This window comes from Hyaena hyaena, unplaced genomic scaffold (genome assembly GCF_003009895.1).
Source record: "Hyaena hyaena isolate Hyena2069 unplaced genomic scaffold, ASM300989v1 scaffold_405, whole genome shotgun sequence".
In the NCBI taxonomy this organism is placed as follows: Eukaryota; Metazoa; Chordata; class Mammalia; order Carnivora; family Hyaenidae; genus Hyaena; species Hyaena hyaena.
The window spans coordinates 442,865-464,030 of NW_024081039.1; the positions used below are offsets into that span (position 1 = coordinate 442,865).

The 21,166-nt window shown below is 42.4% G+C and overlaps 1 protein-coding gene across 2 annotated transcripts in view; it reads left to right on the forward strand.

Moving 5' to 3' along the window:
- The window catches only part of SNX9 (sorting nexin 9), a 121,363-nt gene that overhangs the window by 82,522 nt on the left and 17,675 nt on the right, over positions 1-21,166 (forward strand). For both annotated transcript variants that reach the window (XM_039252081.1, XM_039252080.1), the window contains exons 7-11: positions 2,807-2,891; positions 4,950-5,075; positions 5,197-5,314; positions 14,031-14,161; positions 19,744-19,847. In XM_039252081.1, coding sequence (XP_039108012.1) covers positions 2,807-2,891; positions 4,950-5,075; positions 5,197-5,314; positions 14,031-14,161; positions 19,744-19,847 — 564 coding nt within the window. The remainder of the gene's footprint in view (positions 1-2,806; positions 2,892-4,949; positions 5,076-5,196; positions 5,315-14,030; positions 14,162-19,743; positions 19,848-21,166) is intronic.

Sequence of the window (21,166 nt, forward strand, 5' to 3'; positions counted from 1 at the left end):
ATCTACATACATGAGCCGTGCGAGTTCCCCTTAGTGTATCTAAGTAGCATCAGGTGATTGAATGAGCTAACTTTTAGCTACATGTTCTTCCTACTTCTCTATCCGGTTTCTCCCATTCATGCTCCATTGCACGCATAATAAACTTGTTCATGTGGACTCCGCTGCTTCTTATGGTGGAATGTGTAGTTCTCGGTGTGGTCTGCAGTGACATGAGTTAGTCTGTTCTTTAAACCTAAATACAAGGGCATTTAAACCCATTTTGCTGTCTTTTAAGCCCCCTTGGGACAATGAGGAAGCACAGACTCTGCAACAAATGTGTGGCTGAGTGTCCCTGGCTAGTTAGTGAGGCTCTGTGTCCTGCCCAGGCCCCTGCTCTGTTTGCACCACATCCTCGCTTCTCCCCTCTGCCAGGTGATCTTGGGGAAGTCGGGTGACCTCTTTGAACCTCTGTTTCCTCATCTCTGAGGTGGAGGGGCTGGCTTTAATTTAAAGTGCTCTCTGCTCTAAAATTTCAGTTCAGGTTGAAACCATATCAGAGGAGTCCTCATTTCCACCTGAGCCTCTGAGGCCTCCCTCTCTCTCTGGTGCTGAGAACTGTTTAAGAGCCTGTGTGTTTTTTATTTAACTTGATTCATGTATGAAGGACTCACTTATAACAGTTTAAAAAATTTTTTAAATATTAGCATTTTTCAGCAGTTAATCCATTTTCTATGACAGCTGTATTCCAATCCTGGAACATGAACTTTACACTAGAGAAAGAGATTGGAAATTTAAGTGTACTCGAGCATTATAAGAATCCACCTTGATAGGACTCAGAGAATTAGCAGATGGTACTGCTGTTGAGTAAGTATTGAGTCGGCCCAGGTGTTGCTGTGATTCTCCAGAATCCCGAAGGAAGTGTGAAATGAGACTCTGCACCCAGAAGCTTACAATCTAGTCAAGGAATTGCCACTGTGTGACCACCTCAATTTTTCCATCAGTATTTTCTAGTGGAAGTATAGGATCTTTAATAAAATTGTTCCAGGGGCACCTGGGTGGCTCAGTTGGTTGAGCATCCGACTTCGGCTCACGTCATGATCTCGCATTCCATGAGTTTGAGCCCCACGTCGGGCTTTGTGCTGACAGCTCGGAGTTTGGGGCCTGCTTCAGATTCTATGTCTCCTCCTCTCTCTGCCCTTCCTCTGCTCATGGTATCTCTATCAAAAATAAATAAGCATTAAAAATTTTTTAACAAAACTATTCCAGATGAGTCCATTAATTCATTAAGCATTTAGTATATTTTTCCCACAACTCCTCTAGGTCGTGGAAATACAAATACTTTCTCTAAGGTGCTTCCGGTTGGCTCTAATGTGTAAATAGATGATGGCAATTAAGTGTGATAAATTGTATAGCAGAAGTATGCTCAGAATGTTGAAGCCCAGAGAGAGCTAGCTGTACTGGAGGCCGTAGGGAATACTTCCAAAGAGAAGATGGGATAGTTAGAAATCACTTTAATTTATGAGTGTATATATGAGTCTCTATATAACTCTTGCATTTGATTCGCTTATCTTAATCTTAAAAGTCAAGTCATATTGGTCTCATTCTTCACACAAGGAGACGGGAGCTCTAAAGGTCACATAGCTATTAATTGTTGGAGTTGGAATTTGAACCCAAGGCCATCCGGCTACTCGACCCCTCTTTGTTCTCTTTTGTATGAGCTATGTTTAAAGGATGTCTAGGGAAAAGAGGATGGAAGTAGGTCCTTTGAAGATGAAGGAAAAGACAGGCCCCTGAGACCAGCACATTGGTTGGCCTTTAATTTGGTACATGAATGAAATAGAAGTAATGTAGTTGGGTTTTTTGTAGAAATAATATTTCTTTTCCTATTATATGTATTTTGTTTTCTGAGGGTCTTTTTTTTTTTTTCTGTTTATTAAAAGTAGTTCTGAAACCCAAATTAATCTTGTCCCCTTTAGCACTTTGGGGGCTGTGGGGTGCGCCCAGGGTGGCTCAGTCGGTAAGTGTCCGACTTCAGCTCACAGTTCATGAATTCAAGCCCCACATCGGGCTCACTGCTGTCAGCACTGAGCCCTTTTGGATCCTCTGTCTCCATCTCTCTGCCCCTCCACATCCCCTCTCAAAAATAAGCATTAAAACAAAAAACGGAAACCTCTTAAAATAAAAACAAATATGCTTTAAAAGAAAAAAGTAGTGCTTTGGATGGCTATATGTTTATTCCAGCATTTCTCCAGTTGTAGAATGTTTGGGATCTCTTTACTGAGACTGGTTTTCTTTCATGTCCCCCACATCAGTTCTGAAGAGAATTCCAGAAGAAAATGGCACAAGTGCTTTGGACAGCAACAGCTTCTTCAGGATAATTGTGGCTTCTTTGAGGGAGTATGTTGACAGGCAGCTTTAATTTGGATATAAAAATGCTGGCATGTGGCCACCGCCCCATGTGTTCAATTCAAATGGCTGCGCTCGATTCTTTCTCCTCCTGTGCCCTGGGGAACATTTTTCTAGGCTGTCCTTCACTCTTTGTGGGGTGATAGAGTGTTTCAGATCCAGTTAAGCAACTAGAGTGCCCATAAATATCACACCTTCTGGAGTCAAACTGCTCTCTGCCCAGATAAAGCTTAATTAAATGACTAATTGGCCATTGAACAATCTGATTACATTAGGTTTCATTTACCACGGTTTCCTAGTCCTGATACATCTGAAAGACAGTACAAGGTTAAAACTGTTATATTAAGTAAATGTGGACAAGCGTTGGAGAGTGCTTCTAAGGAAACACACAAGACTCACGGGCATTTGTCTTCATGATCAGATTTCCCGGCTTTGCAAAACCTGGAATGGAACAGTATTTGTTGGCCAAGCAACTAGCAAAACCCAAAGAGAAAATTCCTATCATTGTAAGTTCATTCGCTTTTGTTTGCTTGCTTTGTTTCTAATTAAGCTCTTTTATAATGCCTTAAAGCCTAGAGGGTGATTAGTCTTTTGGAAGGTATTTTTAACACATTTAATGCTCCAGCTAACTGACAATATGTACTAGTATTGTAAGAATGCTAAAGATGTTTAGCATGCATTTATGCCTGTCATTATGTTGTTCAGATATATATATATATATATATATATATATTTTACTTTTAAGACTACTAGTAATTGAACCAACAGCACCTGTAGTATATTTTCTTTCAGTAATTTTTCTTCTCTAAAGTATCTTGAAGTATCTTTTATATGCTGTCTTTCTACCAGCCGTATGTATTTAGCTGATAAATCCAATTCAGATATTTAGGTCTCTGCCCTGGCAAAGTACACGCATATTATCAAAATAAGATGTCCTTTCCACTGCGTTGGTGACAGTTAGCGTTTCTTCCAATAAGCCAGCTGTCAGGTCACAATAAGGAGCTGGCAAATAAAAGCTGGGAGTTACTGACCCCATTCAGAATGTCTCTCATAGAATAATTATTACATAGCGTGACACGGCTCTCTGGTTTCACCCAAATGTTGGTTGCTGATAGATTTCTGTCTAAGCATTATTGAACTACTATTTTCAGATGAAATTCTGGAAGAGAGAACTCTGGCTATCTTTTGATTCTATGGACTTAACCCATTAACTATAGGATGGGGATGGGGTTGGGAGTGGGAGCCTTGAGTATAATCACCATAGGCCCAACACAGGGATTTGGAAACATCTGGTCTTATTTTATAATCTCTAGGTCCTGGGAAACTTGATAAAACTGCAAAACTGATATATATATTTTTTTATTATGTGTTTCTACATCTTTGAAAAGCGTGAAATCCTAGAAACTCAAGAAAAAAGGGCTGTGACCAAGAGCCCCTCTTATCCCTTTCCCTCAAAGCAAATTTGGGGTAATTATCTTCTGAGTGGTTAAAGATTATTATAATTTTTAAATTTTTTCTTCAGATTTTTTTATGTAACTTCTGAACATACATTATTTTGTTATTTTCATGGGACTAAGAGCCCACGGCCCTGCCCCTCACATCCTCAAAAGGGACTTTATCCCAAGTCCAGGAGGGTTGGAACGGAGCTAAGGGACCCATAAGTTTTAGGTAGACATGGCCCCTGACCCCTGTTGGCAGGCCTGCCTGAGCAGGCTCCTGGCATGGAAAGGGAAACTGAGGAAGAATGCCTTCAAATCTTCAGAAAACCCGAGAGAAAGCAGACATTTGGTTCGTTGCTTTTGAGACGCAGCAACTCTACCCACTAAGAAAATTAAAAGCCTCTGGATGTTGGTCCCTATTTGATTCGAGGTGCCTCTCTCGGCCTCAGTCACTGAGAGACGCTCCCTAGAGGCTGCTTTCAGAGAGTTTCCTGGGTCTGGGCTCCCTCTCGAGGAGTCATAGTCGCTTATTGTCAAGACCTTCCCTTTAGTCCCCCAGTAGGATTGTTTGGGCCCTGGTCACCTTCCTGACCTCATAACCTCTGAACTTTGGTACGCCACCGTACTTTTTCCTCCTTCCCCACCTTTAGAAAGAATTAGGACAAGTATATAGAAGGTGAGAGTGAGCCTTGAGAGAGTTTGATGGCAGTTTGATGTTGTTGAGACATCCAGGTGTGTAATGTTGTACTTCACAAAACCATCAGTCTGTGATAGATCATCAGTGTTTTGAAACTAGCCCTTCATCACATGTGACTAAGACCACTGAACGGGAGAGAGGGCAACTGTGTTCCATCCTGCCCTCCCTGGAGGAGAGGGAGGCAGACATCGCTCCTCCTTGGCCTAAGCTGGCCAGCTGGGGAGCAGAAGGGTTTGTCTTGGCAGGTGTGTTCCTTAAACACGTCACCTTCTCAGGAACAGAGGGCATTTATGTAATTTCTCAGAGAAGAGCAAGAAGGACCCTCCAAAGGATCGCTCGTCCTAGAAAGAATCACTTAATGACCGATATCAAGTAAATTGATGAGTTTTCCATGTAACAAAACCACCTCTCCCTGGAACATTGTGTAGGTTGGAGATTATGGCCCAATGTGGGTTTATCCTACCTCTACGTTTGACTGTGTGGTGGCAGATCCCAGGAAAGGCTCCAAAATGTATGGTCTGAAGAGCTACATTGAATATCAGCTAACGCCTACTGTAAGTATCTGAGTTATCAAAACCAGAATCATGCCTGCTTTCCTAGCTACGCTTTGCTTTTTTTCTTCATTTCCTGTAGTTGGTGTTGGTAACGTTTTCTTCTCTTTCCCTTGCATTGTAGAACACTAATCGATCTGTAAACCACAGGTATAAGCACTTTGACTGGTTATATGAACGTCTCCTGGTTAAGTTTGGGTCAGCCATTCCAATCCCCTCTCTTCCGGATAAACAAGTCACAGGTGAGTGCACATGACCTTCATCTCAGGATGACAGGTAACAAGACTGCGGATAGAGCATCTGTCCTAATGTAAATCAGTAATGACATTTTCCATCTTCTAGAAGAACAAGATGTGCGTTTGGAAACAGTAGCTAAGTCCTGTACGTCTGTGTATACTTGGAAGTCACGTAAAGACCTATGAGAATGTTTCATAAAATTGTTTGAGTTCGTGCATACACATCTCAAGTTCTAGCAGAGTCGTTGTGTCTTTATTGCTACACGATTTCCTGTAAAAGAAATACGTGAATTTTATAAATGTGAAAAGTGACACCTGTAAAAACGGGAATGCCCCAAGCAGCCTAAAATGGAAATTAAAATGTATGATCCAAATGATGTAGACCCGTCATTCAGTTCAGCTGTTCAGAGATCATTACTGTATCCCGTGATTATTTACAGAGTCCCGTTGCCCCTTCACCCCCTGCCTCAGATGATCTCCTGGACAGTAATTCACAGCACTACCAAAGCCCCTTGTAAAAATGCACTTAGAATTTGCTTCTTTCTGCTTTGAGAACTGTCACTGGTTTTTGTTTTGTTTTCAATCTGCAGCCTGGTATAGAACCTGGAATATTAGTACTCAGAACTTGTATGTTTGTCTTGGAATAAAAGTGTGTAAAGACGCTGAGCTTCACTAAAGATCAGAGTTTGAATATGTGGCTGCACACTTTGCAGCTAAATGAAACTAGTAAGAAGAGAAAGGAAAGGTTCCCAGGCGAGAGTAGGGCCTAAGAGGTCGGTGCATCGAGGCCTCCGAGTCAGAGAGACCTCGACAGGCCAGCCCGGACTCTGGGAGGCAGCGTGGGGCCTGGGCAGGAAGACTTCCTTCCTGGAGGCCAGCGAAGACCCGAGAGAGGGCTGAGTCCTCGCTCAGCCAGAGCTGAGGTGGGACGTTCGGAGAGGGAAGGGGACTGGACAGCCAGCTGGCCGAGCCGGCTCCCTGCCGGGTGTCACGTGTCCCTGTGTGCCGCTCCCTGCCTCCTCAAGGCAGAGGCGCTCGGCAGGCACTCGACACGGCCGAAACGGGGATTTGAATCGGATTCCAGACGTTATGGGTGTGGATCAGCTAGTATTTTTTTAAATGCTTACTTATTTCTGAGAGACAAGGCAAGAGCAGGGGAGGGGCAGAGAGAGAGAGAGGGAGACACAGAATCCGAAGCAGGCTCCAGGCTCTGAGCTGTCAGCACAGAGCCCCACGTGGGGCTTGAACTCATGTGCTGTGAGATTGTGACCTGAGCCGAAATCGGATGCTCAACCCACTGAGCTGCCCAGGCGCCCCTGGATCCGCTAGTCTTTAACTAGAATGAGTTACCTTAGGGTAAGAAATTTACTCTCCTTAAAACTTTGTGCTGGATTTTGGTGTGTATTTAGGTTTCTCTGAGATTGTTCCAGGAGATGGAAGGTTTTGTTTTTAAAGAAGTTGTTTTGCTTGTGACCTGCTTTTTTTGTTGTTGTTTTTTTTAACTTTTCAAAAATTTCAAATCATAACAGAGGGGAGAGTGGGGCTGCCTTGCCAGGGAGGTGACAGACACGTCCTGGCCCTCTTCGGGGGTGGCTTCTCAGTGGGCTCTCGTGGACCCGGTTGGGGGGAGGGGGTGCTGAGTGAAGGCCACGTGAGGGCGGCCAGGTTGGCACAGATCGCCACTTCCTCCCCCGCCCCCAGAGGTGTCACCGCGCCCCCGGTTCTGTGCCCCGTCCAGATACTCACCCTCCTTTTTGTCACCCCTACTGTTTGAAATCACAGCCTTCCTTTTTCAAATCTAAATCCATTTCCGTCCATTTCCATGAAAACTTGAGTTCTGCCTTTCTCCTTGTTCTCAAATTTCAGCCTGTTTCCCGAATTTTAATGTTCTTTATCAACTTGATTGGCACCATAGAGGCTTCCTAGTGTCCAAGGAGCTATTTTGGGGCTGTGGGGGTTTCTCACGTCTTTTAGGCTCTAATACATTGTTTATTCTGCATCTGATAACTCAGTGCTATTTTAAAGCATCATAGAGCCACACAGCTCTGCCCCCAAACTAAGGTTTGGTTTTGTTTTTTTTTTTTTTAAAGCTCAGGCCTGAAGCCAGGGGGTGTCATAGAAAGCAAGAAAGCAATGGCCGCTCAGTCTGAAGAAAGTTGAGCTTTGATTCACTGACTGGGATATGTGCCGAGGAAACCGAAAAGCACAGAAGCCACTTTATCTGTCCCCTCCCGCATTTGCCTCCTGCCTGCAATACCCACAAGATCATTATTATATAAACCCCCCTCTCCCTTACATCCTGGAGGGAAGAAAAAGGAATGCCAAGTAGATGATCTCATATTTCTGTGCCCTTGATAATCCATCCATGCAGAACTTACAGCTAACCATTTTTATTTGTTGAGAGATTTTTGTTCTTTGTGAAATAATATTGAACAAATCTGGTTTTATTCCTGGGTGCCGAACGGGTATACTCACATACTTGGTGAAAACCCAAGTACGGTTCATTGAAAATGGAGAATCGGAAATCCTCCTCCCCCCACCTTCGTTCTAGTTTTCTGGAAGCTGGTAGGAAAATCCTAACAAGCACAGAATAATATCTGGAGTCAGGTTTTGAAAATAAACCAGCTACATCAGAAAATTTTTCAGGAGGAGTAAGCTTTATTTTTAATTCATTAATTAATTTCAGTCAGTGAGTAGGTTATAAACTCTTGGTATAATTCACTTTCTCGCATGAATTCAGTATAACCCAGCTTCATGCGGACTCACTGGGTCTCTTCTTTCCAAGGGATGAGACTTTGTTTCTTCATAGTCTAAGCTTCTATAGCACTTAATCTCTACTCCTAGTAAGTGCAAAATTTGAAGTATTTTAATATATATGAAGTGTCCAGACCCATCGTGCTGTTCACATGACACTTTCTGAGGCAGTGAGTTTTTGTGGTGTGGATCCGGATTGCTCTTCTCGCTAGAAGAAATTTGTCCTTATTTGTGCTTGTCATTTCTAAAGGAAAGGCCAGTCTGTATTTTTTAAATTAATTTTTAAATGTATATACAGTAAATTAACTCCTTTTGGTGTATAGTTTTTAAGAGTTTTGGGGCACCCGGGTGGCTCAGTCAGGTAAGCATCTGACTCTTGGTTTCAGCTCAGGTCATGATCTCACAGTTCATGAGTTTGAGCCCCACATCAGTTCCCATGCTGTCCGTGTGGAGCCTGCTTGAGATTCTCTCTCTCTCTCTCTCTCTCTCTCCCTCCCTCCCCCCTCTCTGCCCCTCGCCTCTCTTTTTCTCTTTCAAAATAAATAAATAAACTTAAACATAACCAAAAAGTATTTTAAAAAAAAGTTGTGACAACTACCACTATATTCAAGGTATAGGAAGTTCCGCCACCCCCCAAATTCCCTTGCGCCCCCCCATACTCAGCCCCTCCCCCTAGTTCTCACCCGGGGCAACCCCGGTGTGTTCTTTGTCTCCGTAGTTTTGCCCTTTCCAAAACATCCTTATAAATGGAAGCATATAGACCTAGAGCAGGAAGCAAGAAAAATCTCATACAACCTAACCTTATTCCTAAAGGAGTTAGAAAAAGAAGAACAAACAAAGTCCAAAACCAGTAGAAAAAAGGAAATCACATAGAGCAGAAATAAATGAAATAGAAACTAAAAAAACAGTAGAACAGATCAGTGAAGCCGGGCGGGGCACGGGGACTGAAAAAAAAAAAAAAGGTTGCGTATAGTGTATAGTCTTTTGATTATAGCTTCTTTCTCTCGGCATTGTGCATTTGAGATACGCACAAGATGTGTGTCTCAGTTTCTTTTTATTGCTAATTCCATAGTTTATCCATTCGCTCGTGAAAAGTATTTGGGTTTTCAGTTTGGGGCATTTATAAATAAAGCTGCTATAAACATTTACATACAAGTTTTTATGTAACCGTAAGTTATCCTTTCTCTCGGGTGAATCCCTAAGAGTGGAATGACAGGGGCATTTGGCAGGTATATGTTTCATGTTAAAGAAATTGCCACACTGGGGTGTGTGGGTAGCTCTGTAGGTTAGGCATTCGATTCTTGATTTCGGCTCAAGTCAGGGTCTCACGGTTGGTCGTAAGATCGAGCCCCACATTGCGCTACACACTGAGCATTGAGCCTGCTTGGGATTCTCTCTCTCTCCCTCTCTCTCTGCTCCCTCCTCCCTCAAAATAAATAAATAAACATTAAAAAAAAAAAAAAAAAAGAAATTGCCAAATTGTTTTCCAAAGTGGCTGTACCATTTTGGTATCTGCCCCCAGCAGTGGATGAGGGTGTCAGGACCCCCACATCCTCACATGCGCTTTTGATAATGTCAGTTTTTCTGTATCTGAACAATCTATTAGGTATGTAGTGGTACCTCATCATGGTTTTAATTTGCATTTCCCTTATATAACTAGTGTTGAGCATCTTTTCATCTGCTCATTTCCCTTCCATATATCTTCTTTGGCGAAATGTCTGTTTAAATCTTTTGCCCATTTCTTAATTAGGTTTTTTCATTATCGAATTTTGAGAATTCTTGACATTCTGGAAGTAATATAATTTGCAAATAATTTGTCCCAGGTGTGGCTTATCTTTAACAGATATGTTTGTGTTTTTCACATAACAAAAAGCTTTTAATTTTAATGAAGTCCAGAGTACCAATTGTTTCATTTATGGATTGTGCATTAGGTATCATGATGAAAAGCTGTATGTATGCCTGATACAAGTTCAAGCTGATATTTTCTTCAGAAAGTTGTGTAGTTTTAGGTGCATTTTGAGTCGTGTTTGTGACGTGAGGTATAATAAGTAGAAGTTTACGTTATGCGTCTTGATATCCAGTGGTCCTAGCACTGTCTGCTAAGAAGACTATTCTTTCTCTGGTGACTTCCTTTTCGTTTTTCAAAAATCAGTTGAACATATTTGGTTTTATTTCTGGACAGGACTCTGCTCTGTTAATTTATGTGTCCACCCTTTTGCCAACACCACAGTGTCTTGATTCATGTAGCTCTAGAGTAGATCTTTAAACCAGGTGGTTTAAATCCTCTAATTTGCTGCTTTTTCAAACAATTTTAGGCTATTTTTCTTTTGCCTTTCCATATAAAGAGTCCATTTGCAGATATTATAAATAATCATGCTGGGACTTTGGTATATATACAGCTTGTAATTGTTATATCTTCCTAATGTGCCTTTTTATTCCCTGTGTTAGACACTATTTTGTCTGATATTAATACAGTCACTCTGGTTCTCTTAGAGTTGGTTTGCATGCTGTATCTTTTCCCATCTCTTACTTTCAATCTGTTAGTGTCTTTGAATCTGTCTCTTGTTCACAGCATTGTTGGAGCTTTTTTATCAAGTCTCGCAACCTCGGCATTTTGATTGGAGTTTTTAGACCATTCATATTTAATAATTGCCGACTCAGATTTACATTTGCCATTTTGATATTTGTTTTCCATGTGTCTTGGTTGTTCCTCCTTTATTGCCTTTCTTTTGTGTTAAATATTTTCTAATATGCTGTTTTCATTCCTCTCACTTTTACACTGAACTTTAAAAATGATTTTCTTAGTGATTGCCTCAGTGGATGCAATGTGCATCTTTTTAAGAAAAAATTTTTTTTAATGTTTAGTTTTGAGGAGAGACAGAGTATGAGTAGGTGAGGAGCAGAGAGAGAGGGAGACATAGAATCCCAAGCATACTCCAGGCTCTGAGCTGTCAGCACACAGCCCTACACAGGCTCAGACTCGTAAACCACAAGATCATGACCGGAGCCGAAGTCGGATGCTCAGCTGACTGAGCCACCCAGGAGCCCCTTTGTGCATCTTTTTGTAAAGTTATAGTGCACTTCAGATTAATACTCAGTTCTAATAAAATTGATAGAAACTCTTCTCCATTACAGCTCCGATTCCCCCCTTTTTATGCTACTTACATCATATATATTATAAATCCAACAACCTGGTGTGATAACTACTGCTTTCTACAATCTAATGGCTTTTAAAGAAGTTAAGAGAAGAACTTAGGAAAAAAACACATCTTTTCTGTTAGCCCACATATTCCTGGTACTCTTCATGTCTGCCTGTGAATTTGGGTAATTTCCTTTTAGCCTGTGGTAATACTTTTTAGTATAGCTCTGCTATCAGTTAACCGTCTCGTCTTTATCTGAGAATGTCTTCATTTTGCCTTTATTTTTGAAGGCTAGGTGTACTGGTTATAGAGTTCATGGCTGGCTGTTTTCCTTCAGCATGATGAATATGTTTTTCCATTGCTTCTGACCTCCATTGTGTCAGATGACAAATCAGTCCGTTCTATTAATTACACACACATACACACACACACACACACACACACACACACACACACACACGTGTCACACTCCACTATACATCATGAGTCATTTTTCACTTGGCTGCTGTCAAGGTTTTGTTTCTGTCTTTTACCAGTTTGACTCTGCTGTATCTTGGTGTGAATATATTCTCATATTTATCCTATCCAGGTTTGTTGAGCTGCTTGGAAATGCAGATTAAAATTTCCCATCAAATTTGGGAAACTTTCCCCCATTATTTCTTCACATATTTTTTTTTTCCTTTCTCTCTTCTCCTTTCGGGACTCCCATTACAAGTATGTTGGCCTGTTTTATGTTTTCTGAAGTGCTGTTCATCCATTTTTTTATCTCTGTCCTTCAGATCAGATACCTTCTATTGCTGTATCTTCAGATTCACTGACTCTTTCTTCTGCCGTCTTGAATCTGCATTTGAGCCTCTGTAATGAATTCTTAATTTCAGTTATTGTCTTTTCAGCTCCCAATGTTTCATTTTATTTATTTATAAGTTATCTTTCTTGAGAATCTTTATTGTTTGATTCCATATCATTTTTCTCTGCATTTTTAAACATGACTTTAGTTCTTTGAATGTATTTCTGGAATCTGCTCTGTCTGCTAAATTCAACATCCAGGGACACTTAGAAACGGTTTCTGTTGACTACTTTTTTGTCAGTATGGGTTATACCTTGCTGTTTATTTGCGTATCTCTTAATTTTTTATTGCAAACTGAAAATTTTAGAGAATATATTTTAGCAACTCTCGATTCTGATTTCTTCCTCTCTGAAGGTTGTTGTTTCTACTTCATGTTTGTTTGTTTGTTTGTTAAGTACGTTGCTTAGGCCAAGTCTCTGAAATCTCTCTTCCCTGAAGTTGAATTATTTTTGTTTTTTCTTTTAAATTTGGCTCCCTGGAGTTCACCCTTGTGTCTGTGCAGATTAGCAGTAAGCCTGCCTCCAGCCAGTTGGGACTACTGTCCCCTGTGATGGATCTTTGGGTAGGAAGTGCATGCAAAGATCAGGTACTTTTCAAGTCAGCCACCCTGGCTTTTACTTTCTTGTGGGCCTTTTGTGTCTCCTTTCCAAGTATGTGCAGCCTCAGAATTGGCCAGGAGTGTGTGGCTGACTAGGATTCCATCTGGTCTCCACTGTTCCTGCACACAGCCTCAGCCTGGAATATTCTCGGCTCAACCACACAACCTTGGCTGGTGGGGCCGTTGGCCCTCTCTGTTCACCGGCCCCTGGATTGTCACTGCCACCACCGCTGAGTGGGAGCAGGTCCCGCTGCTCCAGGTCAAGTGCACCTTTTACCTCGCCAGGGAACCTGCAGCAGCCAGTCTTCACAGCCCGCTCTACACTGTCAGAACCTCCTTGTTAACCAGGGAGAGGGTGGGGGGGCACGGGGGCCATCGGGGAGGTGGGAGCAGCCCCGCGCCAGACAGAATGCCACAGATTTCCATGAAGTTCAGCAGTTTTGCAAGTATAAACACTTCTCAGATGGCTGTTTGCCTTTGGTTGATTTCCAGAACGCTTATTTTTGGTTCTGGGTTCTGTCCAGCTTTATAATTGTTTTGAGGGGATGGGAATAACGGATTGCCTCACTCGGCCATAGCTGGTATTTTCATCTCCAGGAACCTTTGAACGAACAGTGATTTTGTTTAGTAGACTGAAAACATTTTCTGTGTTCACTTGATGTTTGGTATGTCGGGCTTATTAAGCTGATTTTCTGCTTTTAAGACAGAAATATCACTCATGGGGCTATGTTTTAGAATGGTCATCGGTTCTGGGATATTAACTCTACTGCATTCATGGAAAAATTGCTTTTCCTGTTTTTGGTTTAAGTACATTTAAAAAACAGAATAAAGAGCTATAGTCTTGAGCTACTTTTCAGGAATACTAAATTTAAGTTGAGGTTATATTGCATTTGGACACATTTTAAAAATATAACAATTTTATGTGCTTTGTAAGAATTACTAATTAAATTCCATTTTCTCACCCCTTTCCTGCCTATAAGGCTTCATGTGGCCATGCCAGGGCTTGGCATAGTCTTAGTTTATCAGAAAGAGAAAGTATCGTACTTAGATAAGATTTGCTTTTAAATTTGTTGAATACTCAGGGATCCTTGAAGAAAATAGTGTTTGTGGCTGTGATTTTTCTTGTCACAGCTGCAAAGTTTGTTAATTTGTGAAATCAGAATCTCATTCTTAGAAACTAAAAAGACTGTCATCTCTCTTTCCTGTGGCTCTTTGAGCATCCGCGGTGTTACAGCTCGTTTTTTAGGTTAGTGAAAAATCACCGTGGTTTTACCTTTTACTAAATAGCTTTTCCAAGGTCCCAGCAGACACAAATGGCTTTTCCTTTGTGGTGACAATAATCCCCTTTGGACAGTGATGTGCATCACTCTGTCCACCTTGCAGGTCGCTTCGAAGAAGAATTTATCAAAATGCGCATGGAGAGACTGCAGGCGTGGATGACCAGGATGTGTCGTCACCCCGTCGTCTCGGAAAGTGAAGTTTTCCAGCAGTTTCTAAATTTCCGAGATGAAAAGGTAGGACCTTTTGTTATGACGGTCGTAGATCATCTTGAGAAGTGTCACGTTCATACCAGTTTTATGTCGGAAAGTCAAAATTATGTTGACTCACTAGTTCTCATTTCCTCCAAAAACAATGAGGGGACAGAAACCAAATCCTAAGCATGGGAATTGGTCATAGTGTGTGGAAGAATGGTTTCCCATCAACTGGGAATGGATTTGCCCAGAGCGGGCAGGAAGGGAAAGATAACGACAGGATGAGGAATTAAAATTTTTCTGGATGCTTCTAAAACATGGGATAGGCCCCAAACTATGCAGGATGTTATCAGCGGGAAGTGAGGGAAACAGAGTGACTGGTTTCTTACGATCACAGTTTGACCCTGCCGTGTAATAACATTGTGAAACAAAAAGTAGGTTCAGCATTGGACCATCCTTCTCCAAGCCAAGTCATTTTTCCAGAAGGGTAGTTGCAAGTCCAGACTAAATGCTGGTCTCTCTTTGTGCCCACGGATAGTCATTCTGCCAGGGACCGCGTCGTCTTTCTTGAAGGTCAAGAAACCATTGACTGTTGGGCATCTCACTGTTGTCTGCTTTGGAGGTAGTTTTCTCTCTCCATAAGCTTTTATTCTAAGTTGTACCTTTTTATTCTGTAAAGATGTTTTCTCCATATTTCTCCCATAACAAGTATGACATCTTAGAGAACAATGTAAAGAATCTATACAGTGGAATACTACATGGCAGTGAGAAAGAATGACATCTGGCCATGTGTCAGCAACATGGATGGAACTTGAGGGTGTTATGCTGAGTGAAATAAGTCAGACAGAGAAGGACAAATACCATATGTTTGCACGTATAGGAGGATTAGGAGGAACTTAACGGAGGACCGTGGGGGAGAAGAAGGGGGGAAGTGGTGGGGGAGAGGGAGGGAGGCAAACCATGAGAGACTCCTGAATACTGAGGGCAACCGGGGGGGGGGGGGGGGGGGGGGGGGGGGGGGGAGATGGGCATGGAGGAGGGCACTTTGGGGATGAGCACTGGGTGTTATATGGAAACCAACTTGACAATAAACTATTTTAAAAAAATAAAAATAAAACTGGGGAAAAAAAAGAATAAAAGCATAAGTTAGCTCAGATGCCAACAGCAGATAGGAAATGTGTTACAATCCTAGAAAAAAAAGTCACAAAATTATTTTCATGTGTTATTAAATTAAGTACTGGAATATTCTGTACTTTGTTGGAACTTTCAGGCAGAGATTTACTTGCTAATCTGCTTTGTAGTACTTTTCCCTTGTTAATGTGAACACATTCGTTAGAAGTGTAAATAATCAGGCTCTGTGTATGTTTACAGACCTTACACGTACACTTAATATAGTATAAATATTTGGGCCTTATTTTCAGTTACTGCTTATTTCTAGCATTGGCGGGCTCATTTGAGTGTGTGGCATGTAGGCAGGCCCAGAACTGGAAAACATTGAGGTTCTTCAGCATGTTTTGGTCAAGTCTGTAGGTCTAGCCTCGCCCCTGCTCTAGAAAAGTCTGGTTTCTCTGGTGAGATGTGATGTGATGTCAGCCCCAGCACGCCGTGGGACCGTACTGTGGTGCGACCAGGCTCTTTGAGGGAGCTCTTTCTATCGGTTTCTTTGAAGAGACAAAGACTACATGGCATCCCCTCCCAACTTTGTTGCCTCACCGTTACCCACGGGCTCTAACAGAAGTCTTGATATTCCAAGACCTGAATTAGAAAGTGCTTCTAAAGGTTGTGTTTTATACAGAATCTTATTATCTTAAAAAAGTAACAAATCCAGACACTGGGGTTTCAGGTGGATTTGATAGAATAGGAAGAAGAAAGAACTTGGAGTCAGGGCACCTGAGCTCTGGTCCAGGCGCTGCTGCTAGGTCCCTCTGTGATCTTGACCTCAGCATTTGATCTCTGGGTCACAGTTTCCTCACCTGTTAAGTGACGGTATAAAACTAGACAATCACTGAAAGCTGTGATTCTTTGGCCAGAAGTAGTTTGTGTAGATGGATGGACATAGATCATCTCTAAGACCTGAGGAAAAACTACAAATCAGTGGTTAATAAGATAGCTGGGTGTAAGACAGCACATATTTGCATACCAGCAATAAACACAAAATGAAAGTCTAAAACAAAAGTATTGGGGCGCCTGGGTGGCTTAGTCGGTTAAGCGTCTGACTTTCGCTTAGGTCATGATCTCGCGGTTCGTGAGTTCGAGCCCCGCGTAGGGCTATGTGCTGACTGCCAGCTCAGAGCCTGGAGCCTGTTTCAGAGTCTGTGTCTCCCTCTCTCTCTGACCCTCCCCTGCTCATGCTGTCTCTCTCTCTCTCCTAGAAATAAATAAAAAATATTTAAAAAAATAAAAATAAAAAGAAATAAAACAAAAGTATTAACAATAGCATTAAAAATATCTATAGGAATAAATACAAGAAAATGTACAAAAAACTCTGCATAAAAACCTATGACATGGCACCTGGGTGGCTCAGTTGGTTAAGCATCCAACTCTTGATTTCAACTCCAGTCATGATCTCACAGTTCGTGAGATTGAGCCCCATGTCGGGCTCGTGCTGACAGTGCAGGGCCTGCTTGGGATTCTGCCTTACCCTCTCTCTCTGCCCGCCCCTGCTTGCATGTGCTCTCTCTCGCTCTCTCTCTCTCTCTCTCTCTCTCTCAAAATTAATAAACTTAAAAAAAAATAAAGCTATGATGGATGCCTGGATGGCTCAGTCAGTTAAGCATCTGACTCTTGGTTTGGCTCAGGTCATGATCTCACAGTGAGATCAAGACCGACGTTGGGCTCTGTGCTGACAGCTTGGGATTTCTCTCTCCTCTCTCTCTCTGCCCCTTCCCAGTTTGCAGCCTCCTTCCCTCCCTCCCTCTCAAAAAAAAAAAAAAGTAAATATTAGTAAATTTACTAATTAGTAAAAATTAGTTTCATTAGTAAATAATGAAACATCATTTAGAGAAATAAGACCTAACTAAGTGTTCCATGGAATTGAGGAACAGAAAAGATGCAACATGTGGAAAATCAGAGCACTAAGAATAGCCAAGGTACCCTTGAAAAAGAATGAAGTGGAAAGAGGGCTTTATTGGATACGAGGACTCATTTAAAGCTAAAATAACTTTAAAAGTGTGGTATTGGCATTGTTAGACAAACAGATCAGTAGAACAGAATAGAAGGGACACCGTGTGAGGCAGAGATGGTACTAAGTCTGGTGGGGATAGGACAGTCTTTCCAGTGAGTGGTGCTGGGTCACATGGGTGGCATCACTGGGGAAAAATGAAATTTGGTCCCTACCTCACAACAGTCTACTGTTGATTTTGTTAAGGTTGACATTGGTGTTGTGGTTATGTTTTTGAAAAGCGGTCTTCTATATTAAAGTTCTATAATGGCCTTCTCTATTAAAGGTATTTACAGGTGCGGGGCGCCTGGGTGGCTCAGTTGGTAAAGAGTCTAACTTTGACTCAGGTCATGATCTCAAGGTTTGTGGCTTCAAGCCCCACATCAGCGTCTGTGCTGACAGCTCAGAGCCTGGAGCCTGCTTCCAATTCTGTGTCTCCCTCTCTCCCTGCCCCTTCCCTGCTCGTGCCCTGTCTTTCTCTCTCAAAAATAAATAAACATTTTTTTAAAAAAGGTATTTATAGGTGAAATGATACCAAGCCTAGACCTCCAATAAAATCAAAAGAAAAAAAATGTAGAATGGAGGAGAATAGAAAAAACAAGATTGGCAAATGTTGATATTTGTTTCGCCGCTGAGTCTGAGAGGGGGGGATTATTAGACTTTTCCCTGTACTTTTATATGTATTTGGAAGTTTCCATTGTATAAAGCTTAAAAAAAAATTATTTACAGGTGGTTTGCAAGTCTAATGTGAAAGGCAACACATAAAGCTTCTAGAAGGTAATATAGGGGAATATCTTCATACCCCTAGGGGAGGGAGCGATTTCTGAAATATGACACAAAAATAGCTAATCATACAGGAAGAGGTTGATAAATTAGACTACATTAAAATTAAGAACAGCTGTGTATCAAAGGAAGCCTTTAAAAGTGAAAAACAAGCTAAAGACATGAACATTTAGAACCAACGGAGGGCTGCCTTTTAGAATATACGAAAACCCATACAAATCCATAAGATAATCAGCCCAGTTGTTGGGTTGACTTGGTAATGTACTTCACCAAAGTCATCAACAGATGTATGGGAAAGTACTTGATCTCATTAGTCATCAAGGAAATGCAAATCAGAAGTGCGGTGTGAATATCCCTACGCAGGAGCCAGAATGGCTGACAGGAAGGACTGGCCAAAGCCAGCGTCTTAGTGAGCTCAGTCACCCGCTGCTGCCGGTGGGTGTGCAAGTGGGTGAGACCAGTTTGGAAAGCCACCCGGCATTACCTACTAAGGTGAACGTTTCCCGCCCTCGCCGCCGACCTGGCGGATGCACCCACGTGTGCACCGGGGGGTGTGTACGAACAGCCTCCTCACCCCCTCCCCCTGGGGTGGCTGCTGGCAGTAGAATGAACAAACTGGGGAGTGTTCAGAAAGTTATCAATGACCTGCGGCTCTACCAACAGCGCGGCTGTAGGTCTAAGCACAGGTGGAGCCGAAGAGACCAGACACAACACGCGGGTCGGGTGGCCTTTGCCAGCTCAGAAACCCAGCCAGCCCACCGATGAGGGACTCGTGTCTGAATGGTATAATTTGAAAGAAAAGTGAGGAACTGATAACTGTAAAAGTGGTTACGTTTGTTGGGGAGGGCAGGGGTCGGGAGTGGGAAGGGACGCGAGGGGCCTTCTGGAATGCCAGCTGGTTTCTCTTGGCCTTGGGGTGGGCTACACGGGTACTCGCTTTGTGAGAATTGGTCACACTGTGTATTATGGCTTTGGGCACTTTTCTATGTGTGTAGATAGGTAGATAGATATTTATAGATCTGTCTTACAGAAACACATTTTTTTTTAAAATAGCTCATAATATTGGTTCCCATCTTACATTTTAGGAAAGCTTTAACTTTCTTAAGAAAACATTTAACCTAAAGCTTTGAGGCACTTGGTCAGGACAAACAGCGGGTTTTGTTCACTGTTAAATTGCTGTGTGTTGGGAAAGGACAGGGACCGAGTCCCCTCGCTCTGAAGGGACCTGGGCTCGCAGGGACCGTCCTGCGTGTTGGCACGCGTTCGTGTACAGAGATGACATCTGGGGTGTGCACACTCCCTCCGTGAGGAGGGCGATCGCGTGGGGGCTCTGCTGACAATTAGGGAGAGAGTCTGCCAGGGAGCCAGTCACATTCGGGAGATTTGAAAGACCTGTTTATGCTTAGTCCTCGGTAACGTTATAACGTTCTTTTTTTTTTTTTTTTTTTAAATATTTTATTTATTTCTAGGAGAGAGAGAGAGACAGCATGAGCAGAGGAGGGTCAGAGAAGAGAGGGAGTCACAGATTGAAACAGGCTCCAGGCTCTGAGCCGGCAGTCAGCACAGAGCCCGACGCGGGGCTCGAACCCACGAACCGCGAGATCATGACCTAAGCGAAAGTCGGACGCTTAACCGACTGAGCCACCCAGGCGCCCCAACGTTATAATGTTCTTACTTGCAGGAATGGAAGACCGGGAAGAGGAAGGCCGAGAAAGACGAGCTGGTGGGTGTTATGATATTTTCCACCATGGAACCGGAGGCCCCCGACTTGGAGTTACCAGAAATGTAAGAGAGATCGTCAGCCTTTCCTTCCTCCCAGAGCTGTGTCCACCTCCTGTGCTGGGGTGGGGGGTGGGGGTCGGTTGGATGACGGGGAGCACGTCACGTGCAGGGCAGCCCTTCTTTCTAGCCGTAGCGTGGGGTTAAAGTCTGCTTCCTTTTTACCTTGAAGTCTGTGATTTCCTAACGGACAAGGCGGTTTCTAGCTGTCGCTGATAACGCATGATAAAACCAAGTGGCACAGAGCCAGCGCCCACCCACGTAATATTCGACAAGGCAGAAATCTCTGAACATTGCCTCAAAGGAAGCAACCCTCTAACCTGCAGTTTTGTGCTATTTTTTAATCTGTTGTTTCTAATTATGTAATTTTTTTTTTTAATGTAGGCTTGGGTGAAAATCTGGAGTAGTTCCTTTTCTGTTTCAAGACTAACTAGAAATCTTAGGGCTTTTTTTAAGAAGTTTTTTTTTTCTTATTATAAAATTCTTGCTTATGTGTTACCAACTGTATAGACAAGGGTGAAAAAAAACCCACAGTCTTACAACTATCCAGAGAGAAAAATCGTGGTAATATGTTGACCTAGATCTACAGTCTTTCCAAATCTCCTCTGTGCGTATGTATCTAAGAGTAAAATTATTTAAGCAAAAAACACCTAACTCTATGCATTCTATTTTATAAGTTGCTTTTTTTTTTTTTCATTTGGCATTATATTGGGGTGATTTTTTCAGGTTGGCATTTTTTACATCCTCAAAGAACAGAGTCGTTCAGTGTCGCTCAGATGGTTGTGTATCAGGTCACTTTCTCCAATTATTGAAGTACTTGTTGGAATGAATGAACTGCTTGATGGCACCTCCAGTGACAGAATTCCACCAAATAAGATATTCAAGAAACCGTGATTTCCTTTCCTTTAGAATAATTTTAGTTAAAATTCACAGTGAATTGAGAGGAGAAAATAAGCAGAGTTTTAAAATTTAAATGGCAGATTTTTACATAATTCTTTTTTTTTTTTTTTAAGTTTATTTTGAGAGACAGAGACAGTGCAAGTAAGGTTGGGGCAGAGAGAGAGAGAGAGAGAGAGAATGAATGAACGAACGAATGAATGAATGAATGAATGAATGAATGAATCCCAAGGCTCCCTCTCACAAACCATGAGATCGTGACCTGAGCCGAAATCGAGTCAGACACTTACCGACGGAGCCACCCAGGCACCCCCATCAAGCCTGATTAAAGGGCCGTCGCTACAGTGCAAAGAAACCCAGTCCTTGAGGTTATGTTCGGGGCCAGTCTCCCCCGCCCGTGTTGATTTTTCTCCTCTTGCACGTCACGC